This window comes from Poecilia latipinna, unplaced genomic scaffold (assembly GCF_001443285.1).
Source record: "Poecilia latipinna isolate Pla-1442-1.1 unplaced genomic scaffold, P_latipinna-1.0 Scaffold1385, whole genome shotgun sequence".
NCBI classification, from domain to species: domain Eukaryota; kingdom Metazoa; phylum Chordata; class Actinopteri; order Cyprinodontiformes; family Poeciliidae; genus Poecilia; species Poecilia latipinna.
The window spans coordinates 137,896-152,572 of NW_015114001.1; the positions used below are offsets into that span (position 1 = coordinate 137,896).

General features: G+C 39.8%; 1 protein-coding gene across 1 annotated transcript; it reads right to left on the reverse strand.

Annotated features, from left to right (window-relative positions):
• Positions 1-952: 952 nt before the first annotated feature.
• On the reverse strand, positions 953-11,215 carry acsl3b (acyl-CoA synthetase long chain family member 3b). The gene is made up of 15 exons (XM_015056451.1): positions 10,980-11,215; positions 7,361-7,839; positions 5,588-5,765; positions 5,395-5,504; positions 5,155-5,293; positions 3,912-4,056; positions 3,594-3,717; positions 3,384-3,455; positions 3,148-3,287; positions 2,650-2,822; positions 2,481-2,555; positions 2,207-2,398; positions 2,007-2,121; positions 1,765-1,922; positions 953-1,339 (listed from the first exon to the last, which is right to left on the reverse strand). Exons 2-15 carry the CDS (start codon positions 7,709-7,711, stop codon positions 1,182-1,184), a joined length of 2,130 nt encoding a protein of 709 aa, XP_014911937.1. The 5' UTR covers positions 7,712-7,839; positions 10,980-11,215; the 3' UTR covers positions 953-1,181.
• Between the last annotated feature and the right edge of the window lie 3,462 nt (positions 11,216-14,677).

The following is a 14,677-nucleotide window of genomic DNA, read 5'->3' on the forward strand; positions in this document are numbered from 1 at the left end:
AAAGCTGTCGGCTGTGCATTTTCTTCCTTCTTACATTAACATTGAGTATAAATATTGCACATTCATTTTTGTATCCCATTATTCTATTTAAAAACTGAGAGAAGTAACAGTAAGACCTATGGTTAATAAGATTAACATACAACTGAGCCCAAAAACAAAAAAAAAAAAAAAAAAAAAAAACTAAATTTACTTAAAACCATTCTACAGTAAGCTAAGTTCCCTTGGAGTATATCCGTATTGGTGCATTAATTATGACCGGAGGAATTCAGGGCAGATGACGCAGGTCATTTTGGAGCAAATCCCAACCCATGCATTGTCTCAAAGGACACCTTTCCCCATTGATGCTGCATTAGATGGGAGCAGGGATAAAAGAGACAAGTGAGTAAACATGCACTCAAATGAGAAAACTTTGGGATTCCTGACAAAAAAATAAAAAATAAAAGGAGAAAATGACCTTAAAAATGGAATGAAAACATACAATGGCGCATGAACAGGTAGAAAATACAACATAACCATATAAACACAGTAAACCCATCTGAATAATACAAGCAACAAGAAAACGTATTTTCCAATGTCGTAATGTAAAATCTCTCATGGCTTCGCAACAGTTACTCACCGCACACATGGACTCCAATGCAGACAAACCAAACATAGAAGAAACATTGCAAAACACACAAAAGAAAAAAAAAAAAAAATTATGACAACAATGATCCCTGCAAATATTCCAACCTGAATGTTCCTCAGAGTCTTAAGAGGGATCGCACGTCCCTGCCGGATATCTGCGCCGCGTGTTGGCAAACCGAGCTGCAGAGGTGGAATGTTCCAGAACGCGTGGCGGGGAGAAGAGAAGCGAGACAGACACGGATGTACAAACGTCCAGCATGACATTCTTTATACTTTGAGTCATGCAAAGGTCTGACTTCATGTGGTCGCCGTGGCAACTCGATGGGTATTTTTTTTTGGATCGGCGGAGAGTGGAGTTGTTAGTGCGTCTGGTGGGATCGGCCTCTTGCTCTCGACCTAAAGATGTGAGCCTGACTCTAGACTTTTTGTGCCTCGTTTGATCGTAGATGGTGACAGAGAAGCTGAAGAGGAGGCGAACAGGTCCGCGTGTCTGTGTTTGTGTGAGTGTCGTCCATGTAAGTCCTCGTGAGACGGTCATTTGGAGTGCATCTACTCTTTTATTTCCCACCGTACATCCTCTCAATGTCCTCTTGGTAGTGTGTTTTGAGCTCCTTGCGTTTCAACTTGAACGCGTCAGTGACCAAGCCGGTCTCCGGCGTCCACGGCTCGGAACTCAGGCGGATTTTCTTGGGAATCTCGAACTTCTCCAGTTTGTCTAATTGGAAGAGAGCAGAATCACAGATCAGCCTGACAAATACCTTAATGGCCAGAAGTTCAAAGCTATCATAACACATTTAAAAGTTGTGGCCTGGCAGACACGAGTTATCATTAGCTGTTAATTGTGGTTTCTACACATTTTCCAAGTTGAAATTTCTCCAGACTGATATTTTCAAAGAATCTGTTTCTGTAACTCTGTTTACAGATACATTGGTGGATTAGTAAGAAAAATATAGACTTTGATTACACACTACCATCCCAAATTTATTTATAGAGCTGTACACAATCATATAACACAAATATGATCAATCATAAAATCAATGCCGACAGGAAACAAGATAAAATCCAGAAATTATGGCTTTCCCCCACATTTTTCTTTCTTCCCATATTAAATCCCATAGTTTCAAGCCTTTTCCTAACTACCTGAAACGGCCGCCTCAGTAATGACGCGGAGAACCTCCTTCTCCATCTTGGGATTGTTGCAGAGCTCTTCCCACGTGCCCTTTATTTGAACCTGCTCCGCCAATGACATGAGGTGTTTGTGGTTGGGAACCACAAAGCTGATCACATATGACTCTTCACTGAAAACAACAACAAAAAACATCATAGAACATCCTTACAGAGCAGGGACAATGCCTAAGAGGGAAGCAGGTGCGGGATGATACCTGTTGGCGTAGGCACAGATATTGTCTATGAGCGGGCAGTTCTTCAAAACCGCCTCTACTTTTCCAAGAGAGACGTATTCGCCTGCCTGGAGTTTCACCAAGTCTTTCTTACGGTCTGCAGAGAAACAAAAACAAAGAGCTCATGAGAGGCTTAGCTTTTTTTTAAATGTGTGAACAAACAGAGCAGTTTGCGTGTTTACCGATAATCTTCAGGCATCCGTCAGGATGGAATTCTCCTATGTCTCCCGTACAGAACCATCTCTGGCCCTTCGCATCCACGAAGAAGTCTTCATGGTTCCTGCCTTCGCTTTTGTAGTAACCCATTGTTACATTTGGACCTCCAATCAAAATTTCCCCCCTTGGGTTGGGCTTGTCAGTGCTGTGGTAGCCACCTAAACAACCACCAATCTTGTCAGTGATGTTTTTTTCCCAACATGACCTCTGGACATGTTGCCTTGCTACGAGTTTCCTTACCCTCTTCCCAGTCCTTCAGAGTGATCTCTGAGCAAACCAGCGGCGCGCCAACCCGTCCAGTACTGTAATCCCACACTGGAAAAAAACAAAACAAAAACAAATCCAATTTAATCTAAAATTCATAAGTACATCGAGAAAACCCTCACTCGCTATTTTCCGATGTCCTTACTCTCACTGATGGTGCCAGCCCCACACGTCTCTGTCAGGCCGTAGCCCTGTCCCACCGGGCAGCACATGCAGACGTTCATGAAGCGCTGTGTTGCCGCAGAGAGCGGAGCCCCACCAGAAAGCAGCACCCGAGTGTTGCCTCCCAACAGAGACCGCACTCTGTTAAAAACTATTCTACAGGGCAGGAGAAAAAAAAAAAAAAAAAGAGATCAGCGAGGTGATGATGAACATTTTGTCACATCACTAAAACGAAGTTCAATTTATTTTATTGGAATTTTATGCGTCACAAAGTGGCATTTTTACATTTGTAAAATACTTCACAACACATTAAGTTTTAATATCTCTAGCTACAGTTTTGCTTTACTAAGGATTAGTGGAGGAAGAAGTTCCTTTAAGTTGTGATTAGACAGAGAGATCTAGAGATTAATGAATGCTCGAGTGTGAAAGGCGAATCAAATGTCAAGTCAGTGAGCAGCTTTGTGTGTGAAGTGTGGATTACCTGTCACAGAGAGGCGTACTGTAGCCCTTGGAGATCTGCTCTATCTTGTAGTTATAAGCCAACACAAAGAGCGTCTTCTGAAATTTGCTCATCTCGTCCACTTTGGTCATGACATTTTTGTAAATTCGATCCATGATCTCCTGCACGCGGAGAGATGAGACGACAGCTCAGATGTGACTGAACACACAGCATTTCGTCTGTTTCGGTAAGCTATGTGACAGGTTAACGGGACTTACTGGCACAGATGCCATGAGAGTCGGTTTCAGCATGCTGGTATCCCCTTTGCTGCCCTTCTTGATCTTGGAGGACTATGAAAATGAAACAACTCTGGTGAACTGTTATCGTACAGATCGCAGTCTGTCACCTGTCACAACCTCAGAGCTCACTGCGCTTTGGATTATAAGACAGACTGGCTCGAAGAGCCGTTTGTCCATTTGCACACTGACCTGGTCGGCGAGAGTCTGAGGAGAGGAATATCCGATGCGACAGCCGTGGGAGATGCAAACCAGCTCTGCGCTGAGCTCTAAAACGTGGGCCAATGGTAGGTACCCAATGTAGGTGTCAGTCTCACTGCCAAGACAACAAAAACAAGCATTGTCATCTATTTACATATACAGGAGAAGAGAGCATCACAAAAATAAGCATCTCTAAAAATGCTTGGAAAGTCACAGTTACGAAGAGAAAGACGTTCTGAAGAATTTAACCGCTAGAAAAATCAGAGGGGAAGTGTCAAAAGCAAGCCGGTCAAACTGAGAACCTCATACTTGAGATTAGGGATCCGCTCGGCCATGCCTGCGATGCCGGCGATGAGGTTGCCATGGGAGATCATCACACCCTTGGGGATGCCAGTGGAACCACTGGTGTACATGATGACAGCGATGTCCGAGGGCTCCGGCTGTCTGCGGTCCACTACAAGCGCGGAGCAGAAAGGGATGGTTGGAGAGGAAATATAAGGCAAATTAAAATTCTTTCAAATTAAAACAATCTGAAGAATATTACACAGTTGTTTTTATTTACAACATCTTCGAAACCAAATGGTTTTGAGGTTTTCTGGACTGATGCTTCAGAATAATATCATATTTTTGACTCACACAAGTAACTGTTGAGAATAGAAACCAAATGTTATCAAATGTGCATTCATAAAAGTACATTGTTGCAGGTGGAAAATCATTTCAATTTAACACTTAGTACTTTTTTAAGACCTTCAAGCAAGTTGGTAAAAAAATGTATCCAATTCAAATTAGCCACCACCCGTTCTGCTGCAGGTGGGGGAAAAAAAAAAAGAGACGTTCTCCCTTTTCAAATACACAATCGAGAACCGACAGCACGTCCAATAAAACTTAAACACAATTTTTAAAAGCAAAGACTGAATTCTTCTTAGTGATCACAACAGCTTGAAAGACGACGAAAAAAGAGAAAGCAAACATGAACCAACATATTACCTAAAACAAATATGAACTATCCTCAGGGTTGAATACAGCTGGAAAGAGTCAAAACCTAATATTGTTCTTCACATACTTTTGAAGGCATTATCAAAATTCGTAAAAACATTTGTAAAAACTGTGACCTTGTATTCTTACTCAAGGTTATCATATTATGAGAATCTCAAATCTGCCCCATGTTTAGTTACACTGTGTCATAATAGGCAAAAGTTACACAGTCAAATAAAACCTAAACGCTCCAACTAAGCTGATTCATGCTTGGACAGCTCTTTGATTTTGTTCCAATTTGTTCTCATTATTTTAAACTACCTCAATCATCTAAATACCAATTGTTTCTCTCTCAAACGTAGCTGAAGTGATTCCAGAGCGCCGTTATGGCTGTTATCCCATTACCCCACCGTGATCAGGGCGGCGTTTTGGTAAGAAGTGATTTGATGACTCTTTTATGCACCGGCACATCATTCTACTTGCATATCAGCGAGCTGGCTTTGCATTAAGCCTGCATCTGTGTACTTCCGTGTCCTGGATAAAACTAAAAACATTTCAATCAGCACTAGACGCTCACTCTGAATGGGCTTGGATCCCAGCTCCTTCACACCCTCCATGTTGTAGACTGTGATGCCTCTGGGAATGTCTGACCAGCTGGTGGGTTTAATGTCCACGACGATGATGTACTGGAGCCGCGGCACGTCGCACAAAATGGCCTGGGAAGGAAAGCTCAATTTAGAATCAAAAACCAAATTATGCAAGTGTATATATTTACATTGCTTAATGATATTTACTTAACAGAGGGGGGGGGGGGCACCTTAAGGCGGCTCTGAAGTAAGTCCTTGCTTGTGATGATGTGAGTGACCTCTGTCTCGTTCAGCCCGTGAGCTATGGCTTTGGGCCCGAGTGTGGCGTACAGTGTCACGACTGTGAAAGTCAGTTACATTCAAGTCTGGTTAGTTTTTACTGATAGCTCACTAGATATCACAGTCTGCCTGTGAGTCACTTACGTGGGAAATTGTACATGAAGCAGGCCTGCGCTGCTATGACCCACTCCGCTCTGGTCTCACAGAAAACGGCGATGTTATGGTGAGGCTTCTGATTAAGAGCTGCCAGACCACTACCAAAGCACTTTGCTGCATTGTAGGCTTCCTCATACGTGAGCCAGTTATAGTTGCCCAGAATCACCTGCAGAAAACACGAAGGTTACATTCGGCAACCAGGATTACACAGCACACACAAACTGAGAGCTGCCCTGCAGAACGTTCATGCCATCAGTCTGAAACTTTATAGAAATTACTAGAGAGAGCAGGTTGCACAATGAATGAAAACAATCACTTCGACAGCTGGTGTTTAAGTGTATAGTAAAGATATATTATTGAATGATTTTGACACCAGAAACAAACCAAGAAGAAAACCAACCCCCAGAAAGATAATGTGCTTAAATATAAGCAGTAGCATTTGAGATAGACGCATGCTGATGCAAATCAGACCTCGATGCTTATACGCTGTCAGTTAGCGCCATCTACAGGGCATTTCTTGTCATTTAGCTGCCAACTAAGATGAAGCTTCAATATCAGAACTTGCGCTTTGGCCGTTTTGGCTTTACTCACATTCTGACATACAAAAGCTAACATTTAGCCAGCCACTTATGACATTATGTCAATAATTATTCTATTATTTATTTAATTAAAACATAGGACACATTTTTTGTAATGAAAAAGATATTTTTCTGTTATTGGTATATTTTTGGCGTTTTAGTTTTTTTGACATCCAGGTTTGACATTTACAACAAACACATTCAAGAACGAAATGCATGTTTAACATGACATCTCCAGCACAACTAATGTAAATTAAGTGAAACTCAGAATTTTTTTGTTTAAAAAATGTGTTCAATATTCAGCACTGAACGTGGGATGTGCTATTGAAGTCGAAATAAAGAAAACTAGGACCCGTTTCATTTTCACTGTAACTCCACAGGGGCAATAACCAGTTTCTATAAAAGTTTTTTTTCAACTCTAATTGTGGAGACTAAAACATTTCCATGCAACATGAATTGTATTAATTAACTGTTGGGATTATGTGTGAGAGTTCGCTTGGTTTAGATTGCATTCGTTACGGTATAAAATTATCTAAGCAGGTAAATGTAATAAAATGGGCAAAAGTAAAAATGGATCAGATCAGATGCTTGAAGCCTGGATGTTAAAACGTGCAGGAAGAGCTTTAAAATTTTAAATAGACCTTGGGACAGATTTTTATTTAGAAGTTTGAATCAACATGTAATCAATGTGAAATGTAGAAAATCAACAACGTGACTAACTGCATGTATTCAGCAGCTTATAAAAATCAAATGGTGACTTTGTCTTGTTGGGTCATTACTAAGTGCATCATTGTTGTGCTGCAGACCAAAACCTCTGTTTGTTGTTATGTCACCCAAAGTATCTCCAGACTTTAGATCTCTTCTGACTTTAAAATCTTTGAAAATCTCTTAAAAATCCGCTGAAGCTAATATTTCTTCCCTTGTGATGTTTTGAAACTACAGCCATTCTTTGATTGCTGCCAAACTCCAATGACATGTGCTCTCACATTTATGTTTATAACCCCATGCTCACTGCTTCCAGAGGGGTTTTTCGCTGTAAACTGAAAAACTGTTGTTTTATTGTTGTTGTTGTTGTGAAAGGTTTAGAAAAAATAATTCTGAAAATTTCTCTGTTGATAAATTACCAGACATTATAAAAACTTCCCTAACTAGCCAAATTTAAAACAGGAGGTACGTCACTCACCTTTTTAAACACTTTTCCATTTGGCTGCAGTTCATCCTCCTCACTCAGCACCTCCCTGGTGCCCAGGCAGTCCCTGTTTGGAAACCTCCTCGCTGCAAACTCGAACATTTTGTCCAGTGTGTCGACTCCCGGCTGCACCAATGCCACCAGCTTTTCTCGGCTATTGACGGCACGGTAAGGTCCCGCTGGGTGTCCGCTGATAGAGCAGGCCTTAATCCGACGCGCTCGCTCCAAATTGGTTCCGGCCCCGGAAAAGAAGTACCAGGGTAGGAAGGTTATGACGGAATAGACCCAGACGACAGAGCGGAAAACCTGCAGGAGCAGGGGGTTTATATCCTCCTTCAACTTCATTTTTGTAATGAAGTCGGTCCTGGAGACAAGTCGATCCCTTCTGACCAATGGCAAACTGAGCTGGCCTGTACAAAGTATTCTGAAGTGCTGCAAGTCCAGCTGGTGGGTACTTCATGCAGCAAGGCACCCTGCAAAGCAAAGGGTACACGTGAAATTTTAGAGGTGTTCTATGAGATAAAAATCAATCTCTAGCACATTTTCCATAGATTGGATTGCAGTAAATATGAGTAACTGCATCCTAGTAAGTAAATCCTTGCTTGAATGAAAACCAAGTCTGCCTATTCTTAGGCTGCGTCTCAGTCAGCACTTTTTATTTCACTCGAATGTCTGGCAATGCTTACAGTGAAACATCTTACAGCAGAAAGTGTGAAGCTGAAACTCCCAAAATCAAGATTTGAGCTATTTTAATGGACAAACTATTTTGTCAAATAAGAAACAGCTTTCTGTCATTTCAACTGGTGAACCTAATTTATTTATTGTCTTTGCTTTACAGATGAAAATGGCAATAAAATGGAACTACAATGTGAAATAGAAACAATTCCGATCTTTGAGTCAGTTCCTGCTTTCACACTCTGTGGAAACCCCCCCCAACTTTGAAGGTTAAAAAGACAAAAAGCAGACAATCCAGAAGACGACACTTGGAACAAGCCGTGACTCCCTTTACAATAGCCTCTCCGAGCGTCTTGAATAATTCACTGAAACATACACTGCACTAAGTTCTTTGGCTACATGGCAAAACTCTTTGGATCACCCCAGACACAGCTCGGGTATCTGAAGTGTATGCTTAGGGAGGCCTGATTGTGGTAGAAGAGGCTGCGGTGACTCATGCTGCAGCTTGCAGGGAGAGGAACCTGGGTCAGGAGGACAGACGGTCCGCTAGAGTCACAGTGCTATGAGGAAATACTTCAGGCTGAAGATGTGGGCCGCTACCACCATCTGCAGCTGAAATTCCTTTGGAACGATAGAACCAAACTGGTTGCCACACACCTGTGTGATTCGCTCTGCACCTCACAGCCAATGCAGAGTTAGACTGCAAATGCAAAACTCTTTGGTTTAACCAAGCACGTGTCTATAGTATAACTCTGTGTCCCATTAATAAATCTATAAAACTTTATTTCTTTCCGCAGAGTTGGTTCTCTGTTTCTTAAAGAACGCATAATACTTCTGAGTGTTGTACATCTTTCTTCACCCCCCCCTATAAACAAGTAAAAGTCTTTCAAGATAAACGTGTTTCACTTGTTTTGCAGCATCTCAAAGAACAACGCCAACTAACACAACTCAACTGTGATTTGGAAAATCAAACAGTGTGAAGGTGCATCGGCAGCCCTGGCAGTAAAATCTTAGACGCATTTGGTTCGACTTGGCAGTACATGTGTGGCATGTTGTATGTTTGACTTTGAGGGTGTCGGTGGGGAAGGAGACACACCCTTTCCCATGTTAGCTTTACATCAACAAAGAGAAAACATTCTTTCTCAGATGAAGGCAGTTCCTTGAAGAAGGACGGTTACTGTGACTCACCAGATATTCTGCTTTAGACACAACACTTCCTTTTTGGAATTTTACTTTACGTGAGGAATGAAAAACAAATGTGCTGCACAGATTCACTGAAGCACAGGGAGATTGCACATATCTAAATAAATAAATGTAGCTTATGAGTCCATTGTGAAAATATAAAAATCCAATATTAACGATCAGTATTGCAATGATGATATTAATTGTGATCAAAAATGTCCCTTACTGTTCTCCGACTTTTCCATCATCACAATGAGCTTTAGCATTTTGGTGTCAAAGAACAATATCATGTTTAAGCATAAAAGACTACCAAATATTGCACATAAGCAGTTCTTATGTGCAGTATCGTGAAATATAGTGAAATTAGGAGGACACTTTTGTCCAGCTCTGCTTTCTTTGATTATTTTCTTGATGCTTCAGGCTATGGCATGACAAGAAACATTTCATTAGTAAGCCAATGGATTTATTTCACTTCTCCGCTAGGTTTTTAATGATGCAAAACAGGACATTCTGTAAATTAGGGCATGCTCCAAAAATGATGTTCTGGTTTACACAGAAAAAATATAGATGTGCCATTTTATCTGACAGTTATCTGGACAGTTCAGCTCTGTACTGAGATAAGCAGCAAGTACACTTCCAAATTCAATGCTTTTACATCTATCAGAAATAAACAAAACAAAGACAACTGCTGAAGATGTTTCCTCTCGCCTTTCAGTTGTTATAGTACTTAGGTAAAAAAAAAAAAAAATCTGAATCAGGAGGTCAGATATTAAAGTTTACTATAATGTATGATGTAACACCAGCCAGGAAAAGCCTTATCAGTGGATCTTTAACGAGTATAAGATTTCTAAATAATACAGTAATGCAAATTAATACACAAAGTGTGTACATATTTTCCAGCCCTATCATGGACGGTTGACAGGATGATGGTTGTTACAGCACTTTGTAGGAAATTAATTTGTTAAAAGAGCCCACCTCACACAACTACTAATACAATCACCGAGGTTACAGAAACCTTACTATCAAACATCAGTGTTTCGGTGCACACCTGCATGTCATTTCGCCAATATATTTGAGATTTTCTTATAATACGGCGTTCAATATGTCAAGTGCACCTTTACGGTTCAGGCAGCACGTTTGACAGCACAGGTGAGCGCATCAAAATGAGAGGACTATAAGCGAATGGTTATATTTTAAGTTCGTACATTTTTATTTTTGTTTATTGGCTTTCCTGGTAAATGATCACAGCTTTTCACTCTGTAACTTGATAGTTAACATCTATTATCTGCAATGCAATGTAGGCATTGCGTTGCCACTGTTTATGTCTGTGTCGTTACCTTTAAAACGTCGCTATCTTTTATACATACATACATACAAGCGGCACTGTATTTTACAAGTCACGGTTTTTTTTTTGTTTTTTTTTTTTTTTACTTTTAGCCATCATATGTCTTTCAAAATGTCCATAAGGTTAGCTATAATTCGCTAAGATTAGCAGTTAGCGGACACTCGCTCTCCTCGCGAGGTAAGCTATTCATTAGCTGCCTTGCTACACGCTGGAGCGGCTGCAGTGCCCGCTGCTGGTGAACTGAAACCAGCTTACTCACACATATTTACCTAAGATGTAAAAAAAAAAACGAGACACACTCATCATCTCATAAACCAGGCGAGGCATTGAGCTCTTGAGCAACCTGGGGCTAAAAATTGTCCTGTCCTTCCTCAACATCTGCAACGCGCTTAACGTGAAACACATTCTCACCTCTTTTCTCAACCGCTATGCCCGAGCCGCTCCGGGACCGTCTTCGTTATATGTATCCTCGTAACGACAGCTCCGATAGAAATATTCGCATAAACTATATACATTGGATTTTCCGGCAATAAATAACAACAGCAAGCATGTCATAAAATTGTAATAAAGAAGCAAAATCTATGAATTACCGGGCCAGCTCTACCAGCCCGGAAGCTTTAGTTTGACGTCATACTGTTTCTCCGATAGTGATTGGTGTTTTGGAGGTGGCGCGTGCTTGGGGCAGCGGCAACGTAACAGAGGTTACTCACGGTCACTACTTGGCAGTTCCGTAATGCTGGGATTCACCGTTCTTTTCACGAATTCGGATCATTTGGAGTAGTTCGTGAACGAGATCCGGTTCTTTAAGGTTTCCAAACTGTTTTTCACCAGGTAGGCTAATCCATATTTTGATATTCTATCAACATGTGTGCATAAAAAATGTCCATATAATGTTAACACTGAGCAATATATTTTCAACTATTTCATATAGAGAAAGATAAAGAAAAAAGTAAGACATTATAGTATTTTTACTCTATTTACTTGTTATCACCATGTAATATTAGTATCACTGAAATAGAGGATTTATATTTGGTAACCAAAGAAATAAAACAGTGTTTTATATTTTAAGGTGCCACTTTTATATATATATATATATATATATATATATATATATATATATATATATATATATATATATATATATATATATATATATATATATATATATATTTATAGTACATGTATCTATTGTCTTACTATGGGCATAACTGTGTATTTCTATGAACAGTATATTTCATAAAGTACTGAAAATAGACGTCTAGTGGTGTTTCTTTCGCATCCACTTTCACTTCAAGATGGGGAATGTGAGACTGACCATCTCTCCCAAGATGAAACTCAGCAGTGAAACATAGTACCGGTTTAGTTTTTTTTTTTTTATTTACAGTGGCTATGCTCTACCTTGTAGGCGACTGCACTTTATTTAAATTTTTGAAACAACACAACATGCAGATATGTCCCCTTGTTGGTCATGTGCTTTCATATATTAATATATTATATTAAAAAAATAGTGGTGGGCAAAAATGTCTGGTCCATTTATTGTTCCCAGTCCAGGCCTACGTTAAGTACAGTAGTTGCTGACTTAAAACACTTTTTTTTAGAAAAAAACAAAACAAAAACATATATATAAACTGTATACAAACGATGCATTTTTTTTTTAAATATGTTTAATTTGCAGTTAGTAGATATAAATTCTTTTATAAAAAAGAAGACTGCCTTGGGAAACAGGGTGGCTAACATGCACACCATCTGCAGAGATTGTATTCCGTTAGGATTCTTCTTCAGGGTTTGGTTTGCCAAACAATATAGACAGTGAAACACAACAAAATCAGTGGGTGTGCTTTTAATAATGATTTGTCATTAAAACTATAGCTTGAGGTAAGTTTTTTTCCCTTGAAAACTAATTGTTTGGAAGAATTTAGAAATTCACTTGTTGTCATTTTAACAGACAGTTTGTTAATTTTTCAATCCCCTTTTTCCATGCAAACATTTTTTCACACACAAGAGGGAGCCAGATTTGATACTTCCTGTGATTTATCATGCCATTTGTTTCAATTTGGCATAGGAAAATGTCCGTGTCCATACATAAAACAGACACAACATCTTCCTTGACATGTTTAGGGCGACGAGATTAAAGTGAAGTTGCAAGATAAGCTTCGTTTGACACTTTTAACCTTAAACATTGAGCTCACGTCACTTGACTCTGGAGGTTTTGCATGCTTTTTAGACCATATGTCTTTGCAGGGACATTTTGACAACTGCACGCTCATTCTTCCCCACAACCCCCCATCCGCAACATACACACCCCATAGGCACACACACTCGAACACACGTGCATACATACACAAGTGTGTGATCACATGACGAGTCAAAGTGCGTACGGAGAGGTGATAATCGCTTTCCTCGGGCAATGTCTTTGAGGTTCTGATGGGTCCAGATGTTACAAGTATATGGAAGACTTTCATCTCCCCTGTGAAATATGTGTGTCCAATCTGGTAATGACACATCGACACACTTTGCACACACTTAAGGCAAGTTGCAGGAAGATGTGTATCCCACAACTGTCTCCATTCGATTCTTGACATTTGTGCACAGAAAATAATGGTCAGAACCCTGGGACTCACCTGCAACTCCAAGAGATCCAAGGAAAGTTTCATTTATTCACTGAAAAACTTTCCCAAAAGTGTGAGAGCCATTTCACATGTTTTTTTTTATTGTTCTGCTTAATAAATTATTTAAATCACTGAAAGTAAAAAGTAAAAGCTTCTTGTCATTTATTGTAGAAAAGGTAAACAAATATGTTTTGAACCCCTGACGGAAGCCACTTAATGTCCAATTGGACTTACAGAGAGAGGAAAAAAGGGGTGCCAGGGGGGTTTTGTGGGGATTAGGGAACAAAAGGATCCTTCTCTGTCATCAAAGAGGATCTACTCTCCACTCATCCCCTTTTCTGTGGAGACAGCTTTTTATTTTTTTTGGGAGCTGAAATGATGGCTGCAGGGAGGAGGAAGGGTGGGGAGATACCAGGAGAGTCTGATGGTAGGGGATGCAGATTTCAAAGTGATCTTTAACTTTAAGCCCTACAGTCCCCATGACATGAGCCCCTTTGCCCCAGACACAGCGTTGCCTATATTGCTCCAAGTAGAAGTCTGCCACCCCTCCTTTCTTTTTTTTTTCCTCTCTCAAGCTTTTGTCATGGTGGCATTTAAGCGGCATTACTCACTGACCAAAAGAAGGAATTCTTTTGAGGGACCTAAAAGGGATGGATTTTAACTACGAAGACCACTGTCTCCACTTAGGACAACACTGGGTGGATATAAATGCCCACTGTGTGACTCGGAATCAACACAATGGAGACATCAGCTTGATCATAAGTCTTTGAGCCCAGTCAGTTCATTCACATTGTTATTTTTCGTCCACATTTAAAAAAAAAAAGTAAAATTATGTCAAAAAGCACTAAGCTAATAATTAACTGCCAACAAATAACCTTAAACAAACTTAAAAGTAATGAGATGATTTAGAACCCTGCAGGAGGGCATCTGCACTTCTATTGTTTTGTCACATTACAAAACTATGTATTTAGGCCCCCTGCCTCATAGTTATTTCTTTTTCTTTGAATGATTCATGTCCCCTCAGGGTTACTGATCTGGGTTCCCCTGCTGACCTGCTCCACCGTAGGGAGTCACTGTGATCACACAAAGGTAGTTATGAGGTAAACAGGTCTGAGTCCATGGTATAGGTGATTGAAATAATTGTGCCTTAGCAAATAATGCATTGATTTGATTAATAAAACACAAACAGGTTGTTATACAGGAAACAGATAAGGATATTATCTCTTAATATCTCAATGTTGATTTCAAATGATTGGTGACGTTATGCTTTGGTATGTAAGTTTTTTATTTTGCAGATTTCAGCTCAATCTAAACTTTTCTAATTATTAAGTCTTTTAAGCTGTTAGAAGTGTGGATTGTCTTTTTTTTTGCTTCAATGCAATACCTTTTTTTAAATAAGATATGCTTTTATATTAATCTTATTTAAATAAATAAAGAAGGCTCAGGTCATTTCACCTCTTTGCTTTTTACCTTTTTAGTTTTGCTATTTTTTCTTCTTTC